Source organism: Miniopterus natalensis, chromosome 2 (genome assembly GCF_054644295.1).
Source record: "Miniopterus natalensis isolate mMinNat1 chromosome 2, mMinNat1.hap1, whole genome shotgun sequence".
NCBI lineage: Eukaryota > Metazoa > Chordata > Mammalia > Chiroptera > Miniopteridae > Miniopterus > Miniopterus natalensis.
In genome coordinates this window covers 92,815,659-92,834,765 of record NC_142082.1, presented here as the reverse complement: position 1 = coordinate 92,834,765, position 19,107 = coordinate 92,815,659, and the positions used below count along the sequence as shown (strand labels likewise).

The 19,107-nt window shown below is 43.3% G+C and overlaps 1 protein-coding gene across 3 annotated transcripts in view; it reads right to left on the bottom strand.

The window, feature by feature from the left end:
* Positions 1–13,020: 13,020 nt before the first annotated feature.
* Positions 13,021–19,107, bottom strand: part of CECR2 (CECR2 histone acetyl-lysine reader) — a 162,684-nt gene continuing 156,597 nt past the window's right edge. For all 3 annotated transcript variants that reach the window (XM_016213786.2, XM_016213787.2, XM_087814394.1), the window contains one exon: positions 13,021–15,890. In XM_016213786.2, the coding sequence (XP_016069272.1) occupies positions 15,885–15,890 (6 nt within the window). In that variant the 3' untranslated portion in view covers positions 13,021–15,884. The remainder of the gene's footprint in view (positions 15,891–19,107) is intronic.

Sequence of the window (19,107 nt, the reverse complement as noted above, 5' to 3'; positions counted from 1 at the left end):
CTAGCCCACAGTAGCAGAGTGGAAAGAACAGGGTGTCTGTGGAGAGTGTCCAGAGCCACCTTTCCAGCAAGTCACAAGCTCCTGGGGCTGAGGTGTCTCCTCTATAAAGCGATCAGACCAGCACTCACCTCATGGTTTGAGAACCACATCTGTGACAGGACAGAACATTACTCATGTATTAACGCTGCCAACTTGATCTGTGACCTTCCCTTCCGATACCTTTTGGACTTTGGGGATTGAGATCAGAAGAAAGAGGATGAGAGAGAAGACTAATGGGCCCAAACCAAGGCTGGGGAGAGGAGTGCTGGGGGCATTTGGAAGAGGAGCCTGGGAGCACCGGCGAGGGAAGCTGATGGGATCCAAAACAGGTGTTTTAAGGAGAGTTGCTGTGGATTTGGAATCCCTCTCGCAGTGTCCAATAACTACAATAAAATACTTGAAATGTTCTGAAGTTACATTTGGCTCTTAAAATGTGTTTTCTGAACTTCCTATCATCCTGTTGAAAGACTGGACTGCATTAAGACTGTGGACTTGTACTTGATGCACATGGAAAGCACCAGGGACAGTGCCAGCAAGTTAAAACTACAATTACAACAGTTGTTATAGCTTCTGAGGAGGGGTTCTGATTCAAACCAGAGAGACGGGAACTCCTGAGTTCTGATGCTCCAGTGGAGGCTTGTGCTCTGAGGAGTCTCTTTTCTCCAGGCTCTCTTCAAGCTGCATAAGCGCTCCCTCCTTCTCCATGCCCCTCATTGTTCCTCTAGGCTATCAGAAATTCTCTGCCATCTCCAGGTATTTTGTTTTGAGGAAGAAAAGAGAGATCAGTTTTCTGCTGATGTATATTGATCTATTCAGAAAAACATTTGAGTGCCAGGCACTGACTATTCCAGGTCTGGGTATAAAGCAGTAAGCGAAAGACTAAAATCGTCGTTTTGAGGGACTTAAATTTTAAAAGAGGAGACAGGCAATAAATGAAATAAATAAATACTAAGGATACCAGACAGTGATAAATACTCTGGAGAAAAAAAATTCAGAAGGGAAGGAAGATAGGAAATGTCAGTGATGGTGGATTGACCAAGAAAGGATTCACTGAGGTGACCTGAGAATCTAAAGGGAGTGAGCCATGCAGGGGTCTGGGAGAAGAGCATTTAAGGCAGAGCAAAGGCCAAGGAGCAGTGAGTCTAGTGAGCTGGAGGAACAACAGTGGCCAGTGAAGAGTGAACATGGATGAGTGAACATGGAAGAGTGGAGACAGTCATAGAGATAATGGGGTGACGGTGTGATCAGGCCAGGCCTCATAAGATCTTTGGCTTTTATTCTGAATAAAAAGAGAAACAATGGGAGAGTTGTCAGCATAGATGTGACAAGCTCGTGACAGGACCATTTGGCTGCTATATTGAGAATAGACAGCAGAAGGTCAAAGCTAAAAGCAGAAAGGCCATTAAATTATTACAGTAATCTAGGCAAGAGATGATGGTTGCTTATTGGGGGTTTGGTAGGGGGTGCTGGTGAGAAGTGGTTTAATTATGAATATATATTGAAGGTTGATGGTCCAGCTGTGAGAAGAAAAGTAGTAGTTAAGGGGACACCAATGTTTTGGGTGATAACTTGAAGAATGGGCTTATAACATGGTGTTTGGCACTAGAACATATAAAACTTGTACCTGCTGAAGAAAGAAACAGAAAAGGGAAGCAAGCACATATGCAGGAGAAACAAAAGATGGGGATATTCCTAATGTTGTTTAAATCCCTGCTTCCAGCTTATTCCAGTTGCATTCTTGTCCTTAGATTCAGTCCTGTCAATAAATTAGGTCATTATTGCTTAACTTGCTAGAATTTGGTTTCCCAACCAAAGGACTGTTAATTAGACTCAAAATTACAGACCCGAAAGGGTATAATGGGCTGAGACAAAGTAGGGCATAGGCTTGAAGAAGCCCCATGTTGCATTAGGAAGCTGGCAGGTCTTGTATAGTATCATGTGTCATCTCTTGAGGCTCCAACCATTTGCCTCCAAAAGTTGGAGCTTTAGGAGACTTGGTGGCAAAATGTCAGGAAATTAAAGTGTGTTGGCTGTTTTTTGAGACATTTAATAAATTGTTACGATAGACACACTGTAATTCCAGGTAGCCCCCTTAAAAATTGATAGGAAACAACAGGACATGTAAGAAACCCTTTTTGACCGAGGCCAGAGATTCAAATAATTGAGAATCTTGCAGCCATATTTCTTGCTATTTCTATAACTAAATTACTGTTTTATAAATTGTGGTTTGCTGGCTATTGGAATAAGGGTATTTAAGACAGAGAAATTAGGGATACCCCAACCCCCCAGGGCGCTCCCTAGGTCACTAGATAGATGAGCACTGGCTGGTGGGGAGTGGGTGCATCTCAGAGCACCTGCCTCGCCACTCCGACACTGTGCTAAGTTAGTCCCAGGCCTGGTAGTTCCCTTTAGCAGATTTAGTATTCAAAGATTATGACTTGACAAGATTTCTTGAACTGGTAAATAAGGAAGCACAGTCAATAAAGAGGAAACTGCCAGCCAGCCAGCCAAGATTTAAAAAAAAAATTATTGATTTTAGAGAGAGAGGGAGATAGATGATAGATAGTAGGGAGAGAGACATTGATTTGTTGTTCCACTTATTTATGCATTCATTGGTTGCTTCTTGTATGTGCCCTGACCAGAGATTGAGCCCACAACCTTGGTGTATTGGGATCATGCTCCAACCAACTGAGCTACCTGGCCAGGGCAGCCAGCCAAGATTTTAAGAGTCATACCAACCACAAAAAACCCAAACTGGCAACAAGGCCTGTAATTGCTCAATCCCTGAAGCAATCCACAGGCCTTAGTGTTAAGTCATTGTACAAATATTTTTTGAGTGCCTATTGTGTGCCAGTCATTCTAGGCAACAGGGACATAGCTGAGAACAAAAACAAGGTCCTTCCCTTCACAGACTTTAAATTCTACTGGTTCCAGCATTGATAGGAATAGACTCCTTCTTTTCTCTTTTTTTAAAAATTTAAATATATCTTTATTGATTTCAGAGAGAGGAAAGGAGATGGAGAGAGAGATATAGAAACATCAATGATGAGAGTCATTGGTTGGCTGCAGCCCGCAACCCAGGCATGTGCCCTGACCGGGAATCGAACCCCGATCGCCTGGATCCTAGGTCAACGCTCAACCGCTGAGCCACGCCCGGCCGGGCAGGAATAGACTTCTAAAGTGACAAAGCCCCCCTCCCACAGGGCACTCCTCCACACTGATCTCTCAATATAGGTCTGAAAGATCCAGGGCAAGGAAACCTCTTCCAGCAAGAGCAAGTAGGCCTTCAGGCAGCCATATTGCCTGACCAAGGAGCTCACTGCCAAAAATTTAGTAAACAAATGAACACTCATTAAATTATTTAGTCTTAGCCTTTTTTTTTCCCCAATCCTCAACATTGGATATTTTTTCCCATTGCTTTTTAGAGTGGCAGGAAGGGAGAGAGAGGGGGAGAGAGAGAGAGAGAGAGAAACATCAATGTGAGACACATTGATTGGTTGCCTCCCACATGTGCCCTATCAGGGCCAGGGATTGAACATGCAACCCAGGTATGTGCCCTTGACTGGGAATCGAACCTTGATCTCCTGGATCCTAGGTCGATGCTTAACCGCTGAGCCATGCCCGTCAGGGTGCAAGTTAGTTTTTGTAACTTGGTAACTGAAGAGTTCTTAGTAATAAACAAAAAATTTTTTAAAATTCTCATTCCATTTAATAGTAATTGAACTGCTTACATAGTGAGTGCTGTAAAGTTTCACAGATGTGAGAGGTCATTATGGGCTGGCTTGGAGAAGGAGCTAGCAGTGGCCTTAAAGAATAAGGGAAGTTTACAAGTAGAAGAGAAATATGAGCCCTGTGTGAAGAAAGGGCTGAGGGCACAGTACACCACCTTGCTGGCTCAGCAGAGCTGCACAGGTAGGGTAGGCCAGGGATTGTTTCATACAGCATGTGTCCCCCCTACCCCCCACTAAGTAACTTTTGGCAAATTTGATCCTGTAGGCAGTAAGAAAACACTGAATGCTTTTAAGGGGAAAACTGCCATGTTGAATGTGATATGAGGACAATAATTCTGGAAGAATGGGTTGAGAAAAGGAAATTTTGGATGAGAAGCCAGTTAGGAGGTAAAGCAGTGAAGTGGAGAGGGAAGGATTAGGGTGGTGGAGAGGGTGCAGAGTACAAAGGTTAGCTGGGACAGAGTGTTTTGCTTTTTTAATGTTTTTATTGATTTTAGAGAGAGGAAGGGAGAGGGAGAGAGAAAGAGAAATATCAATGATAGAGAAACATCAATGGGCTGTGTCCTGCACACCCCTGCACACAAGCCAGGCACGTGCCCTGAACGCGAATTGAACAGGTGGCCTCTTGGTGCATGGGTAGGGGCTCAACCAACCAAGCCACACCGACTGGAGAAAAGGGGCTGGACTTGGTGACTGTCCAGCCACCTCACCCTCAGTCTCCTCACACAGAGGGCAGGTTTCCAGGGGCCCACACTCCTAACACCAAAACTAATCTGTGACCCACCTTATCTGCTTCCTTAGGAGATAGCTAGTTAACAGATGCTTAGGCAATGGTCAATTCTTTTTTCTTAATGAACATTTGTTCTATTTCTTAAAGTATTTAGAGTAATAGAAAAAAATTAGAAAATTTGGAAAGCAGAGAAAACTGTTAAGTAATTCTTAACACATTGTTTCCCAAGCCCATATTTTGAACAAGGCTATTCAGAGATAAACATATTTAGAGAAATGGTTGTAGGTGGTGAGCTACAGAGACCAGGGCAGGCCAGGTGTTCTGAGTTCCTCAGATAACACCACTTTTCCATTCTTCCCCTATAAAAACACTCTCTTCCTTTGACTCTCTTGACTCCTCAGGCTCCCCCTAGTGGTTGCTCAGATTCCTGTGACCGATGTCCCTTCGTCAATGGTGCCCACATAATTCTGTCCAAGGTTCTTGGCTCCTTCCTATCCACATGCCCATCCAGAGCAAGCCTGCCTTCTTCTGGGTTTGGTTATTGTCTGCTTGCTCATGATTCCCAAGTGTGTTCAGTTCAGGCCGCCTGCTGAGCCCCACACCATCATCTTTACCACCTTCTGGTCACTCCCACCTTAGGGCTCAGCCAGGTACAGTATATCCAACCCTTTCCTCTTCCCACTCACCTCCACCCCTCCAGACCTGCTGCTCCTCCTCCTGGTTCCCTGGCTCTGAGAACAGCACCACTAGCCATCCAGTTATCCAAGCCAAATCTGTGCACCACCCTTGACCCACCCCTTCTTTCTGCCCCCACAACTAATCAGTCGTCCTGTTCCTCCTAAAGTAAACGCTTTTCAAGGCATATGGTTCATCGCTGGCCCGTGAAAACTGAGGTAAATGTTTGGGAAATTTTATGGCAACTTGAGTAATATACTTTAGAATCTATTAATAAAAACATGGGCTTTTATTTTTTGTTTTTCTAGTAATCTGTATTTTATTTTTCAAAACTATTGGTCCATAATGGACTGGGAGAAAAGCAGGTCCGTTATCATGGGTAGATACACACTGTCTTAAATCTCTCATGGTCACTAGCCAGTGCTAGGTCACATGGGCATCATCCACTGCCTGTAGCACCTGACTGCCTAACTGTGCTCCCTGCCTTCAGCCTGGCTCCCCTCAAATTTATTCTCTATAGCAAGGCCAAGTGAGCAAAAGGGCACATGGGGGCCCCATTTTCAGCCTGCCATTTAAGCACTTCCTTGCCTTAAGTGCTTTGCAACCCTTCCCCTCCCCACCCTCCCCCACCTTAGGACAGTTTCCCAAGTCTTCACCCTGACCTGGCCCCTACATTCCTACTGGCTGCATCTCCCACATCGCTTGTCGTCGTCCCCCCCCCCCCCCCCGCGTGCCCCAGCCACTCTGAACTTTCACTCCTGGGAAAAGGGCAGTCTCTTGCGTCTGAGCCTGGCACATACTGTGTCCTTGACTCTCCCCATCTCTACCTATTCTTTGGGCTTCAGCTTCCTCCCATAAAGCCCTACCAAGTCCCTCAAATGTCTAGGAGCCCTTTCCTGTGACCCCATTTAACACCTCACTTTAGCACTTCCCATGTTGTATTACTACCATTTATCTACTGTACTGTATACCAATCAAAATGTCACTTGAGAGCGCTCTCAGGGCTGTATCCTGGAGCCCGGTGCAGAGGCATTCAATACAGATGTTTGAATCAACAAACATGAGAGTGGCACTGAATCCAACTTGGAATCAGTCTTACCCTGAGATAGACAGACCTCTTCAGCGGCCATCAATCCTTCAAGTTGTGATGAGGGCACAAGGTCGACGATCAACACCTCTCCCTTCCTCTACCAAGCAGGGTAAGGAGAGCTCTCCAGGGATGATCCCCTTCCACAAGCAGTGCCAGGCAATAACTGCTTCCTAACTTAGGTGTTGGCTGAGCTGCCCAAATTAGGGAGCCACTTCCTCTTGCCTACCACCTTCCTACTCAGTGCAGTACAGGAGAGATGAGGCCCTTTCCCACTGGTTGCTCTGACCTATTTCCCAACTGTTTACTTGCTAGAAGGTCTTTTCCCACCAACTTTAAGCTTGATACAGTCCGACAACACAAAATCTTACCTGCTCTCAGTAGCAACCTTTTGACTTTTCTGGATGCCAAGACATGGGCCAGATCACTGCTGAGCTCTGTGAAGGGTTGCTTTATAATCCTTGTTTTGTTCGTGGCCTTCTCTCTTCATGCCCACAGCAGTGCTTTCACCTTCAAACAGGTTGGGTTTGAATGAAACACCAAAGAGGTCCAGCCCAGCCCTCTTCCCAGATGGCTGTTGACTTGGTTGCTGGTATTATTGGGACAAAAATTCAGGCTGAGATTTGCTCAAGGCTGTGTGTGTGTGTGTGTGTGTGTGTGTGTGAGAGAGAGAGAGAGAGAGAGAGAGAGAGAGAGGTGGGGGTGGGGTAGGGGTGGTGATGCAACACTCACCACCCACTCAGAGGCCTGGAGGTCAGGGAGAACAAACAACAGAAAATCAATACAGTGCACACACTGCCAGACATTTGGTGCCAGAGGCAAATCTTGGCTTCTCAGACTCCCGCACTTTTAAAAAAATCTTTACCCAAGGATATTTTTTCCATTGCTTTTCAGAGTGGGAAACACATAGATCTGAGACACAGTTTGGTTGCCTCCTGCACGCACCCCGGATTGAGCCTGCAACAGACGCACATGCCACTGGCCAGAATTGAACCTGGAACCCTTCAGTCCACTGGCTGATGCTCTGACCGCTGAGCAAACTGGCCAGGGCTCATGCACTTTTCTAATTGCAGGTGGCTGACTCCCGCAAGGGTTCTGTATTTCCAGTGGTTCCAAGGCGTCCGCTCTTCAGACACAGGTTTTTTGTTTGTCAGGGTGCCTGTGCTCAGCAGTGGGAGGGCTGCAAGCAGAATGTTATATCTAAGCTGTGAGCGCAGCTCTGCACTGCAGGCCTTCAACTCTAAACTGGAGAAAATTGAAACCCAGTCTCTCTTTAGGGGCAAATTGTCTAATTTGTGGCAAGGGATAAGGCAGAGAATAAAACTGCAAGCCATGTTGGATAGTACAGGATCTTGTTGCCTGGCCAAGGATTTGGGAGAGAAACTTTGGTGTCCAGACCCAGGTTCAAAGTCCAGCTCCTAAGTTAGTAATGATCTCATTTCAGGCAAGCTACTTAGTGCTTTATTCATCACAAGGGCATCAAGATGTCCACTTCATAAGATTGCTGAGGATCACAAGGCAGGAGAGCAGAGTGGCTAACAGGCTTTGGAATAAGACTGCTTTTGAGCAGATTTGAATTCGTTTGCCACTTACAAGCTGTGTGATTTAAGCAAGTTACTTCTCTGTGCCTGCTTCCTTATATATGAAATGAGACTCACACTTAGATGCAGAGCACTTAGTACAGCGCCTGGCACATTAAAGGTGTTCACTCAATTTCCCCCTCCCTTTCCTGTGGGCAATGGGAGGCTGATATGGGATGGGGAGTTGGGACACAGAGGGCACAGTTCAGGTCAATGGCAGCAAAGTGGTTTGGACAGGCCAGGGTTATTACAATAATTCAGGCAAGAGAGAGAACTGAGGGAAGAGATGTGGTTTTCGTGAGGAACCAATAGGGCTTGGCAGTTGGTTAAGCATGCCAGGGACAGCTGTCAGGGTTGTGACATGGATCAGCAGAACCAGGACTGCGTAGGTAAGGAGAGAGGGGAGGGAAGAAAAGTTTGGCTGTGGACATGTGTTTTCTTATCCTCACCCGAGGATATTTTTTCCATTGCTTTTCAGAGACTGGGAGACAGAGAAACATGAATGTGAGAGACATCGATTGGTTGCCTCCTGTACTTGCCCCAACCAGGGCTGGGGATCAAGCCTGGGACCCTTCAGTCCGTGGGCCAGTGTTCTAACCACTGAGCCAAACCAGCTAGGGTTGTAGACATGGTTTTAAAGTGGCAGCTGCAAAAGAGGGAACAGCAACGTGTACAAGAAAGGGTGGTAGAGTTGGTATCACCTCACAGCACCTAGGGTGGTGTAATAAAAAAAACCCAGGAAATGTGCTGGTGAGGATGGAGAGAAACTGGAACTCTGTGCACTGTTGATGAGAATGTGCGAGAGTGCACCAACTGAAATGGGACAGTGGTGTGGCAGCTCCTCAAAGTTAAAAATAGGATTGCTATACGCTCCAGCAACCCTTCTGGGCATATACCCAGAACTGAAAGCAGGGTATATGGGTTAGGGTATAAATGTCGAATAGACATTTATACACCATGTTCATTAACATTATTCAAAATAGACAAAAAGGAGAAACCACTTAAACGTTCATTGATGGATCAAATAAACAAAATGTGGTAGACCCATACAATGCATTATTCAGCCTCAAAAACTAAGGATATTCTGACACACACTACATGGATGAACCTTGAAAACATTATGCTAAGTGAAGTAAGCCAGTCACAAAAGGACAAATACTGTATAATTCCACTCAATCTGGGGATTTTCCAGCTGCCTTCTTGGCTAGCATTTCAGAGTCCATTTTGCACTGAAGGTTTCTGCTAAAATAAGAATGAGCATTGGTAGCAGAGAGGAGACTACAATATATGCAGATGTTCTCCTTTAAAAAAAACCCAAGGGAAAACCATGATGCCAGGGAAACTGCTGGCCCATTTACAGAGAACTCAGTGGGGGAGGGGACAGTGAAACCAACAATAACTTGGACACTAAGGAGGAAAGGTCCAATGGCTTTCCTTCCAAAGGCAACTCTTGCCTAACAGTTTAATGACAGGCCATTCACCTCTCCAGGAGGATAGGGTGAAGGTCGGCTTCCAAATGGTACCAAGTTTTGAAAGAGTTGACCAGTGGAAGATACTTTGTTTTGGTCCTAAGCAGATACATCTGGCAACACCCAGGCACTCTACTACGAGCTAAGTTCCTATTAAAAATAAAGTTAAACCCTACTATTAGCTAAAACTGTCAAAATTTAGCTTTTGGTAAGGAATTCATGTCACAGAAGAGGTTTCAGTTGGGAACCCAAAAGTTAGAAATGAACTTTACATGAATTTGAAGGGTTTGAAACTACTATGCTCAGAAGGGAGTTGATGCTGACCATGCCATTGTTACATCCGTAGGACAGCAAGGAGAGCCAGGCCAGACAGTGTCCCACCCACCTTGCCCCCCATCAGGAGAAAAGAGACAGAGTCAAGTGAGACAAACATTCTGACGAGCACCATGTCACATCTAGCTAGGGCTTACTAATGATCTTTCACTTAAAATTTTTGCTTCAAAAATTATATGGAAATACAACTACTAAACTAGAAAATAATATAGACATAGTATTTTATAAGAAACATGCTTTTTATAGAATGAAATGGCAACCGTTCTAAAACAGAAACAGGATGAAAGTACTCAAAAATGTTAGCAAATAATGTGGGATAATCTGACACCAAACAACTGGAGGTTGATATGTAAAGATCTATCATTGCCCCAGGAGGTGATAAACCCAGAGTGAACCGATCAGAAAATTGGTACTGTCTGGTACACTTTTTACAGAATGCAGTTATTTTACAAGATGTTATTTAAGGCTAAACCAGGCCAGGAATTTGGGGGTCTCAGGGCTATAGCTGATAGGGTGGCTACTTTTAAAAGTACCCACTTACTTAACTTGTGGCTCCTACTTTGGCCATGTGAATTCAGATGGCTCCAGGCCAGAGCTGCCCACAGTTCCCCCATTATCAACTGTGTTCACTTACCAGGCCTAGTCCACCCTACATTTTGGAAGATCAAAATTAATGTCTTACAAGTGTGTTTAAGATGCTGTACCAATGGCTGGGAATATGTAGGTGGTATGGGGGCGGGTGGTGGTGGTGAATGCATGAGGTAGGAGGAGTCTTTTATCCTTGACACTGTGTAGAACTGAAAGTTTTGTTACTGTTCTTAAGTTCTCTGGAGCACACAGAACACCTGCACAGGGTTGACTGCTCCCAGTGCCAACCAACACTACTTGCCTTGACTAAATAAGGCTGGGGTGGGATGACATTTTTTTTTTTTAATCCTTACCTGAGGATATGTTCTTACTGATTTCAGAGAAAGGAAGGGAGAGGGGGAGAGAAAGAAACGTTGATGTAAGAGAGAAACATCAACCAGTTTCCTTCTGTATACACTCCAAACGGGGATCAAACTCACAACCTAGGTATGTACCCTGAACAGGAATTGAATCTTCAATCCTTTGGTGCATGGAATGATACCCAACCAACTATGACTTTTTTGTTGTTGTTTTTAATCCTCACCTGAGAATATTTTTTCATTGATTTTTAGAGACTGGGAGGGAAGGAAAGAGGGGAGCGGAAGAGAGAAACATTGATTGGTTGCTTTCCACGAGCCCAGGGGGCAGAAATCGAACCCACAACCCTTCAGTGTGCGGGCCGAAACTCTAACCAGCCAGGGCTGGGAAGACATGTTTTAGGTGATGGCACTGGGACCTAGTTCAAACCTCTGTCCTGATGGGAGTTTGCCCTGATAATAAAAGTGACACAGACACACACAACACACACATATCAGAGACTTGCTATTTTAAGAATGTACTTTATACAAAATAACCAGTTCATATGGAAATAAATCTACAGACCTCCAAGGATCAAAAAGCTTTTAAAAAAGTTTTTTCAAAAATTATCCAAAACACAACATTGAACTAACTATTGAGGTAAGTGTCGCTCTCAGTGAAACAGGGAATCAGCAGACCACGACAAAATATACACTATAAAAATAAATAGCATTCCCCTTTCCAATATTGGCCAACAAAGTTCACACAGCCTTTGCAGCAGGCACAAAGAATCCCTGACCCTGTGTGTCACAGGCTGGTGGACACTGGCCTGGGCTCTGAGGAGCTATGTGCAAGGCAGGAAGGTGAGGGACCCGAGCCCAGCTATGGAAAAGGAGTCTCACAGAGTGTGTGAATGGGTGTTCAGCATTTCAGTAACTTACTAAATATCCATACCCCCGTTTCCAACCCCAATGCACAGGACAATTAATGGAATTATCAGGCATATCTACATAAAGGTTCAGTGAATCCCTGGTGCAGAATTAAAGAGACTAGCCAGAAGACAGCCTCTCCAAAAGTCTGTTTAACAAAGGTCCTATGAAGCAGAGAGGAATAAACACCCAGCGTGCAGACAAAGCTTGTGCACAGCTTCATACGAGAGATGAGATGCTAAAGTGTTCACTTAAGTTGTTTTACCAAAAGGAAAGCAAGAACGGCTCAGTGTCCTAAGAATGCATGGCAGAGTCCAACCAACCAAAAAAGAAAATGGGGGTCTGGGTTCTTCTCACACAGAAAGGCTCAATCAGTCTTGGTTCCTAGACAGCAATGTGAGCCCTGGAGTAAAAATCTCTGCATGCTCAACCAAAATTCCAAGTATCCTCACTGCAGTGTTGAACAGAGTGCTGTCTGCAGAAACACTGCATCCCAGAAAGCGTCAGGGTTGAAGAGTCCTTCACTTTCACACACAGAGTTAATTCCTGCAATTGGGCTTCAAGAAGAATCTGGCAGGGGGCGAACTGACTGACAGGCACAAAGGGGGGCAATAATGCTAGAAAACTTTAAGCCTTTCATTTCCTTAAAGAGTTTATCTGAAAGCATGTCCGGATTCTTGACACTATGTAATTGTCCTTGCCTTGGGACTGCTGGGTTAAGACTTCCTGTGAAGTTTCAAATCAGGTCTTAAGATCAGCATATTATAGATTTGAATGTCCACTGAAAAAAGGCAAGAAAAAAGTTCAACCAACAAAGGAATAGTATAAATAACAATACAGCAGATAAGTGCTACAGACACCAAATGATTAGTCAGGACAAGCACTTCCAAGGTTACAGGGCTAGGCTAGTGCAAGGTGACACTTAAATGCTGAGGTTTGATTGGACTAAAGGGCACAAACCACAGGTCTAAAGGTTCTCATAACCACAAAATGAAGATAGGCATGGGAAAGCTTGCCCTTCGGGAGCAGTCTGACTTGGGCTTACTGAGAATAAACAATTGTTAATAGTAAGCTCATATGCACTATCAGAAGAACCTGACCTAAAGAGAGATGAAGTGGCTTTACATCTTATTTTTAAAAAGTAGAGTGGAAAAAATTATATGAACAAGAATCTGCATATTTTGTCCTTCCTTACTCTCCAAATACACACTGTAATAAATTTTAGACAATAGGCACTTTTCAAATGAACAGACTGAGAAAATAAAACCCAAACCAGCAACTTTACAAAAGGCTCTTCTTTTCTTTCTGGATATTTTATTTCTCTTGGGTCTTGCGGAAAGAGCTTCTAACTTATTAACAACTTAAGGTTAGCCATGAATGTAAAATCAAATAGGTGTGAGACCCATCCTTCACAAAGTGCAGCTGTCCTTCTTGGGGACCACTGAGAGCCAAAACCCTGACCAGGCTGCAGTGATCCAGTGTGTAAGTCCTTCTAGCCTGAGAGCAGATCTTCTTAGGATCTCCTTACACTCTACTTTCTAGTTATAGCATGTCACCTAATCACCATTCATTCCCTAATGGAGAAGATAGCAAATGAATCACCTTAAGACACTTGGAAAGAGAGTACTAGGGAGAAAAAAAGGTCAGAAAAAAAAGAGCCTGTGTGGGGAATGTGTGGGCGAGCAGCCTACAGCAGTTTACCATGTGCACTCCTGCAGCTCCTGACAACTTCTAGCAGATCTCTACTTCAAAGACCAGTTAAAGCTCAGGATATACAAACAGGGATGAAACACTGTACCTGTAATGTACAACCAAATTTCCACACAGGATGCAGCAAGGCTGGTGATGTATCTGTTGCCCTTGTTCACAGTGTTGTAATACAGTAGTTCAATTTCCTATCATTTTCCTTATTTTCTCACCTTTCTGCCTACCAAGAAGGGAGATTAAGGATAAAAGAATTGACTGACTTTTTCCCCTATACTGTTCACAGCTTCTAACAATAGGGGGTAAGGGTCTTGGAGAGTGAGGAGAAAGGGTTACCTCAAGCAGTGTGTACACAGCTGGCTCAAAGGAAAGGGTACACATCAGCCAACTACTGCTTTCGCTCACTTCTATCCAGGCCCCAAGGAGTTCAGCACAAAGCAATCTCTACAGCTTTAGCACCGGGGCAAGAGGCCTTAAGTTTAGCATGCTCCTAGTTCAGGGAGGAGCAGAGGTCTCTCACTCAAACCAGCTTTTACGCGAAAACAGAAAGGCTATCAGTGGCAGAATGTTCTAGGCCAAGACCAGGTCTAGCCAGGCCTAAGCTAGCTGTAAAGACCAGCTGGTCTTTTCCTCCTCCCTGCTTTTGCACAAACACAGAAACAGAAGTAGTACTTCTTCCACCATGCCATCTGCCACAACTAGCTCAAGGGCTGGCTGAGACCCATCCTCAAACCTTCTAATCTGCTCTTCCTGCAGAGAATGCTGACCTCTTCCTTCTTCTAAACCAGATTATGCCCAAGATAGGTTACTAACAAGTATTAGGATAAAATGAGAACACAGCCTCAAAACTCATTCCACTTAAAAGCACGCCAAATTTAAAATTAAAGTCTGAGAGGAATTTGTATTGTTGTGCATTGACTTAGAGGCATCTGTGTTCCCTACTCAGTTCTCAGTCCTGCCTGAGCTGTGAGTCACAATGCCAGGTCAACCAGAACACCTTTATATGTATGAATTTCCCTTATACTGGAGCTGGTGTCTTGGGGTACATTTGTATAACATAAATGTTTCCAATCTGTTTCTTTTCCTAAGGATAGCATATAGTTAGCAAACTTTAAACATGATAGTTCAGTATTTCATCAAGGATGTTAGAATTGGAGGGAAAGGTTCTACTGGCCCCCACACAGATGAATTTATAAGTAACTAGGGCAGGTTAATATACCTCTGTAGCTTTTCCACTATCCCAAAGGCATGTTAAAAAATATGCTATTCTTTACAAAAATCTATAATTCCAGGGCATTTTCCTTAGTTTGTTCTTTCTTTGTGGCATATTCATATAAGCCCTAACTTTGGTGGCATCTCAGCTAAAATCAAATACAGAATGCTAAACAGGGAGCACCCAGTGTAATTCACTTCTATAACTGTAATAAAGTAATTTAATACTGTAAAACTGTTTCCTATCACATATAAGACAAATGATTCCCAAGAACTTGTTCTTGATAGCTATTTTAAATCACCATGACTTATTTTACTATGATTCACTTAAAATAAGGACTATATATAGTGAAATATTTCTAAATTCAAACTGTAAACCTATAGAATACATTTTTCCTATTCAAAACTGTGCAATTTCTTTATTGATACTAACATATACAAACCTGAGTAGTCACTTCCACAAAATGTGATCTGTGCCAGAAAGCTCTGTGTGATGCCTTCCAGATCACAGTTCCAGCAGGCCTGTGAAGAGGACGATTCATTTTCTCTTCTAATAAGAAAACACTCTAGTGATATTGGTTTACAACTCTGGTAGATGTGGTGGCAAACCAGGAAGGGCACTGATCTCCCAGTCCAAGACCTACGCCATCAGCCACAAGGGCAGCCTGCTTCTGGGTGGAAACTTCTGGAAGGCCATGAGAGCACTCTGCCTCTGAACTGAGAAACTAAGCAGCGGGGCAGTGGAACAAAACTCTCTTGGACGGATTGAAAAGAAGGCCTTTACTCTTAAAGGACAGCTGGCCACTGAGGAAAACACAGTGACATACAAGAGTATTCCTTTTCTACCTTTTTCTCTAGCTCCCAAAGTATTCAGTGTGACGAAATTGTAAACAGGTAAGATCACTCCAGTGCTGTGTGCCCACCAGTTAGGACTTCCATTTCTTCCAGATCCCCACCCACCTGCCCAGTTTATGTACAATACATTCACCACCACCAACAAAAATTATTTTAAAAGGCAACATGAAAATTCTGTAAACTGGACCCAACTCCAAAGACATTAATACTATGAGTAGTTCTTTCCCCAAATATATACCTGAGTTTAGCTGCTCATGAAAGTTTACAAGCACCACTCCATTCTATTCTTATGCATGCCCCTCCCAAGTTTTAGATGATTTCCCTGAACAAGTCTCAGGACTTGGAAGCCATCATTAATTCCAATTCATTTGTTCTTGGCTATCAGACACGCAAGAGATCTCTGACTAGGACCCTTGCAAACTGTGTGTTATTTAAGCAGAGTGCTTCTAGGGCTGTGGGCATGGCTCCAGCTCCTGGATGGCATGCGATGGTACACTGTGAGGAGCCATAGCAGGGTGACAGGAATAAAGATGGGTGAGGATTGTTCCCCAAATTCTCCATGTTCCAGTCTTCATGTGCAGCTTTCTGTTTCCTTAGGGGTTATTTCCTCCTTGGACTAGCTCTGGGAAAAGCAAAACAAGGATGATTTAAACAAGGATGGTTCACATTTGTGTTGCTAAAAAAAAAAAAAAATTAAATAAGCTAAAGAGCTGTTCCTTTAATCTGGGGAAATGGCTAGATTTTGTTTCTCCAGCCTCAGTTTACTTTAAGAGGGGGCATGAAAGTGCTGGGACTCCCATTCAAACACCCACAAGTATCTATCTGTAGGACTTCTTATACACCAGGAAATGCTGCTGCTGCTGACAACTACTTCATGGAGGTTGAGGGAGAGCCTAAGTGAAATAAGACTGTGCGGAAAACCTCTTAGCACAGTGCCAGGCACAGAAGCAGCACTCAAAGGTAGTTACTATTTAAAAACTTGACTGCCTAGTCTCTTGAAAATCAAATAGGTGGAAAAGATAAAATAGGCAAGGGATTGTATCAAAATACATGCTAATAGCTGGCTTGGAAAAATGAACTTTAAATAATCTCCAAACAGCTGGTTAACTAAGCAAAGAAAAAAGGAACATGTTGCAATAATAGAGAAGCTACTTTCAGAGGCCTCATCTTGATCTTTCCCACTGCTGAGTCAACTTTGAGCACAGGCCCTGAGTGCCCTTTTTACCTGTTTGCCTGCACGACATGAGGCACTTTCTAGGAAAAGTGCCTGTATCAACAGGACACCTTAAAAGATTTTTTCAGAATAGCAATGAAGTCATGGATAATGACTTCAATTGAAAGATGGGGTTAGGGCCTGCCTGATCTGCTTCTGTACCCAACCTTGGAAAAGCAGACCTTGGTGAGCCTCTTGGTCCTGTCCAAATGCACCTAGCCCCAGCAGAGGGGACTACAAGCTTTGGAGTGTGTAAAACTTCAAACAGTGTACTACTCAAGGCCAGTCACAGTGTCTGACATTGGCCTGCACTAGAGACCATCCAAAAGACTGGGAGTCCTAGCAGATCTACCTAATCTACAGAAACAAATCCAAGCAGGCAGCCAAAATGGGGAGACAAAAAAACAAGCCCCAAATAAAAGAACAAAATAATTATCCAGAAGAAGAGCCAAATGAAATGGCGATAAGCTATCTATCAGACATAGAGCTCAGAATACTGATTGTAAGGATGCTCAACAACATGAGAAAAGAAACGAAAACTATGAAGGAAATTAAGAATGACATAGTAAAAAAAAAAAAAAAAATTGGAAGAAATAAACTGCATATTAGAGGAAGCTGAGGACTGGATCAGTGAATTACAAGACAGGGTAGAAAAAAAAATAATCAGAGAACCAAAAATAAAAAACAATTAAAAAACAGGAGGACAGTTTAAGGGAGCTGTGGGACAGCATGAAACATAACAATATTCACATCATAGGAGTTCCAGAAGACCTAGAAAGTAAGCAAGGGTTAGAGAACCTGTTTGAAGAAATAATGGCAGAAAACTTCCCTAACCTGGTCAAGGAAAAATCACACAAGTTCAGGAGGCAGAGAGTCCCAAGCAAGAAGAAGCCAAAGAGGCCCACCCTAGACACATTAAAATGCCAAAAATTTAAGACAGAGTATCTTAAAGGCAGCAAGAGAAAAGCAATCTGTTACCTACAAAGGAGCTCCCATAAGGCTGTCAGCTGATTTCTCATCAGAAACTCTACAAACCAGAAGGGAATGGCATGAAGTATTCAAGGTAATGAAAGGCAAGGATCTGAAACCAAGACTACTCCATCTAGCAAGGCTATCATTCAAAATAGATGGGGAAAGAAAGAGTGTCTCAGACAAAAAAAAAATGCTAAAGGAGTTTATCAAGACCAATCCAGCATTGCAAGAAATGTTAAAGGGACTGCTATAACAAGAAGTTGAAATAGAAAAAATGAGAAACATAGGCATAAAGAATTAAAATGGCACTAGATAAGTACCTATCAATAATAACTTTAAATGTAAATGGATTAAATGCTCCAACAAAAAGGCACAGGGTAGCTGAATGAATAAAAAAAACAAGACCCAAATATATGCTATCTACAAGAGTCCCACCTCAGAACAAAAGGCTCACACAGGCTGAAGTAAAGAAAAACTACTTCTGGAGGACTTTAAAGGAGATATCGACAGTCATAGCAGGGGACTTCAACACTCCACTGACTTTACTGGATAGATCTTCCAGACAAAAAAATCAACACGGAAATAAGTGATTCTAAATGACACACTAGATCAGATGGATTTAATTGATATTCACAGAACATTTCACCCCAAAGCTGTACAATATATATTCTCTTTAAGTGCACATGGGAAATTCTCAAAGAGCACCATGTTAGGACACAAAACAAGTCCCTACAAGTTCAAGAAGACTGAAATCATATCAAGCACCTTCTTGGACATTTATACCACAGAATACTATGCAGCTGTAAAAACAAAGGATCCCTTACCCTTGGAGACAGCATTGTGGGACCTGGAGAGTATTAAGCTAATAGAAATTAGCAAGCCAAAGAAGGACAAGTATCACATGATCTTACTCATATGTGGAATCTAATGAACAAAATAAACGGATGAACAAAACAGATCCAGAGACAGAAGCATGGAACAGACTGATGAATCTCAGATGGAAGGCAGGAGTGGGTGGGGACATATTAACCTATGAACTTATATGTATATATGCATAACCCTTGGACACAGATAATAGTGTGGTGAAGGCCTGGGGGGTGGGTAGTGCAGGGTAGAGGGGATCCATGGGGGGAAAAAGGAGGACATTTGTAATACTTTCAACAATAAAGATAAATTTTAAAAAAGAGAAAAAAAGAAAGGGGCACAAATTCTGGGAGGCCCAGAAAAGGAAGTGCCCAGGGAAGAAGAGCCAAGAAAGACAAGCAGCTTTGGTAAGTTGAAGAGGCAACAAAACATTCTGAGAAAAGGCACTGAGATAGAATGGAGCATCTTGGCTTAAAAAGGGGGGGTGGGAAAGAGAGGAGATGGCTTAGGGTCATAGTATACAAGTCCCCACATCTGGAGGTCAGTTTCTTTTCTTTAAAGTACTCAGTTGAAAATCTGTGACTCAAAGATGCAGAAGGCAATCTTGTAGATAAATAGGTTGCTTCTAATGTCCAGTGTTCATGTCTATGTGACTGGAGTTACAACCCTTTTAAAAAAAATAAATAAGAAAGATGGGGTTAGGGGTGCCGATGCACCATGCAGCTAAAAATTCATGTATAACTTAAGTCGGTGCTCTGCATCAGTGGATCCCCAATGCAGATTGGGACTA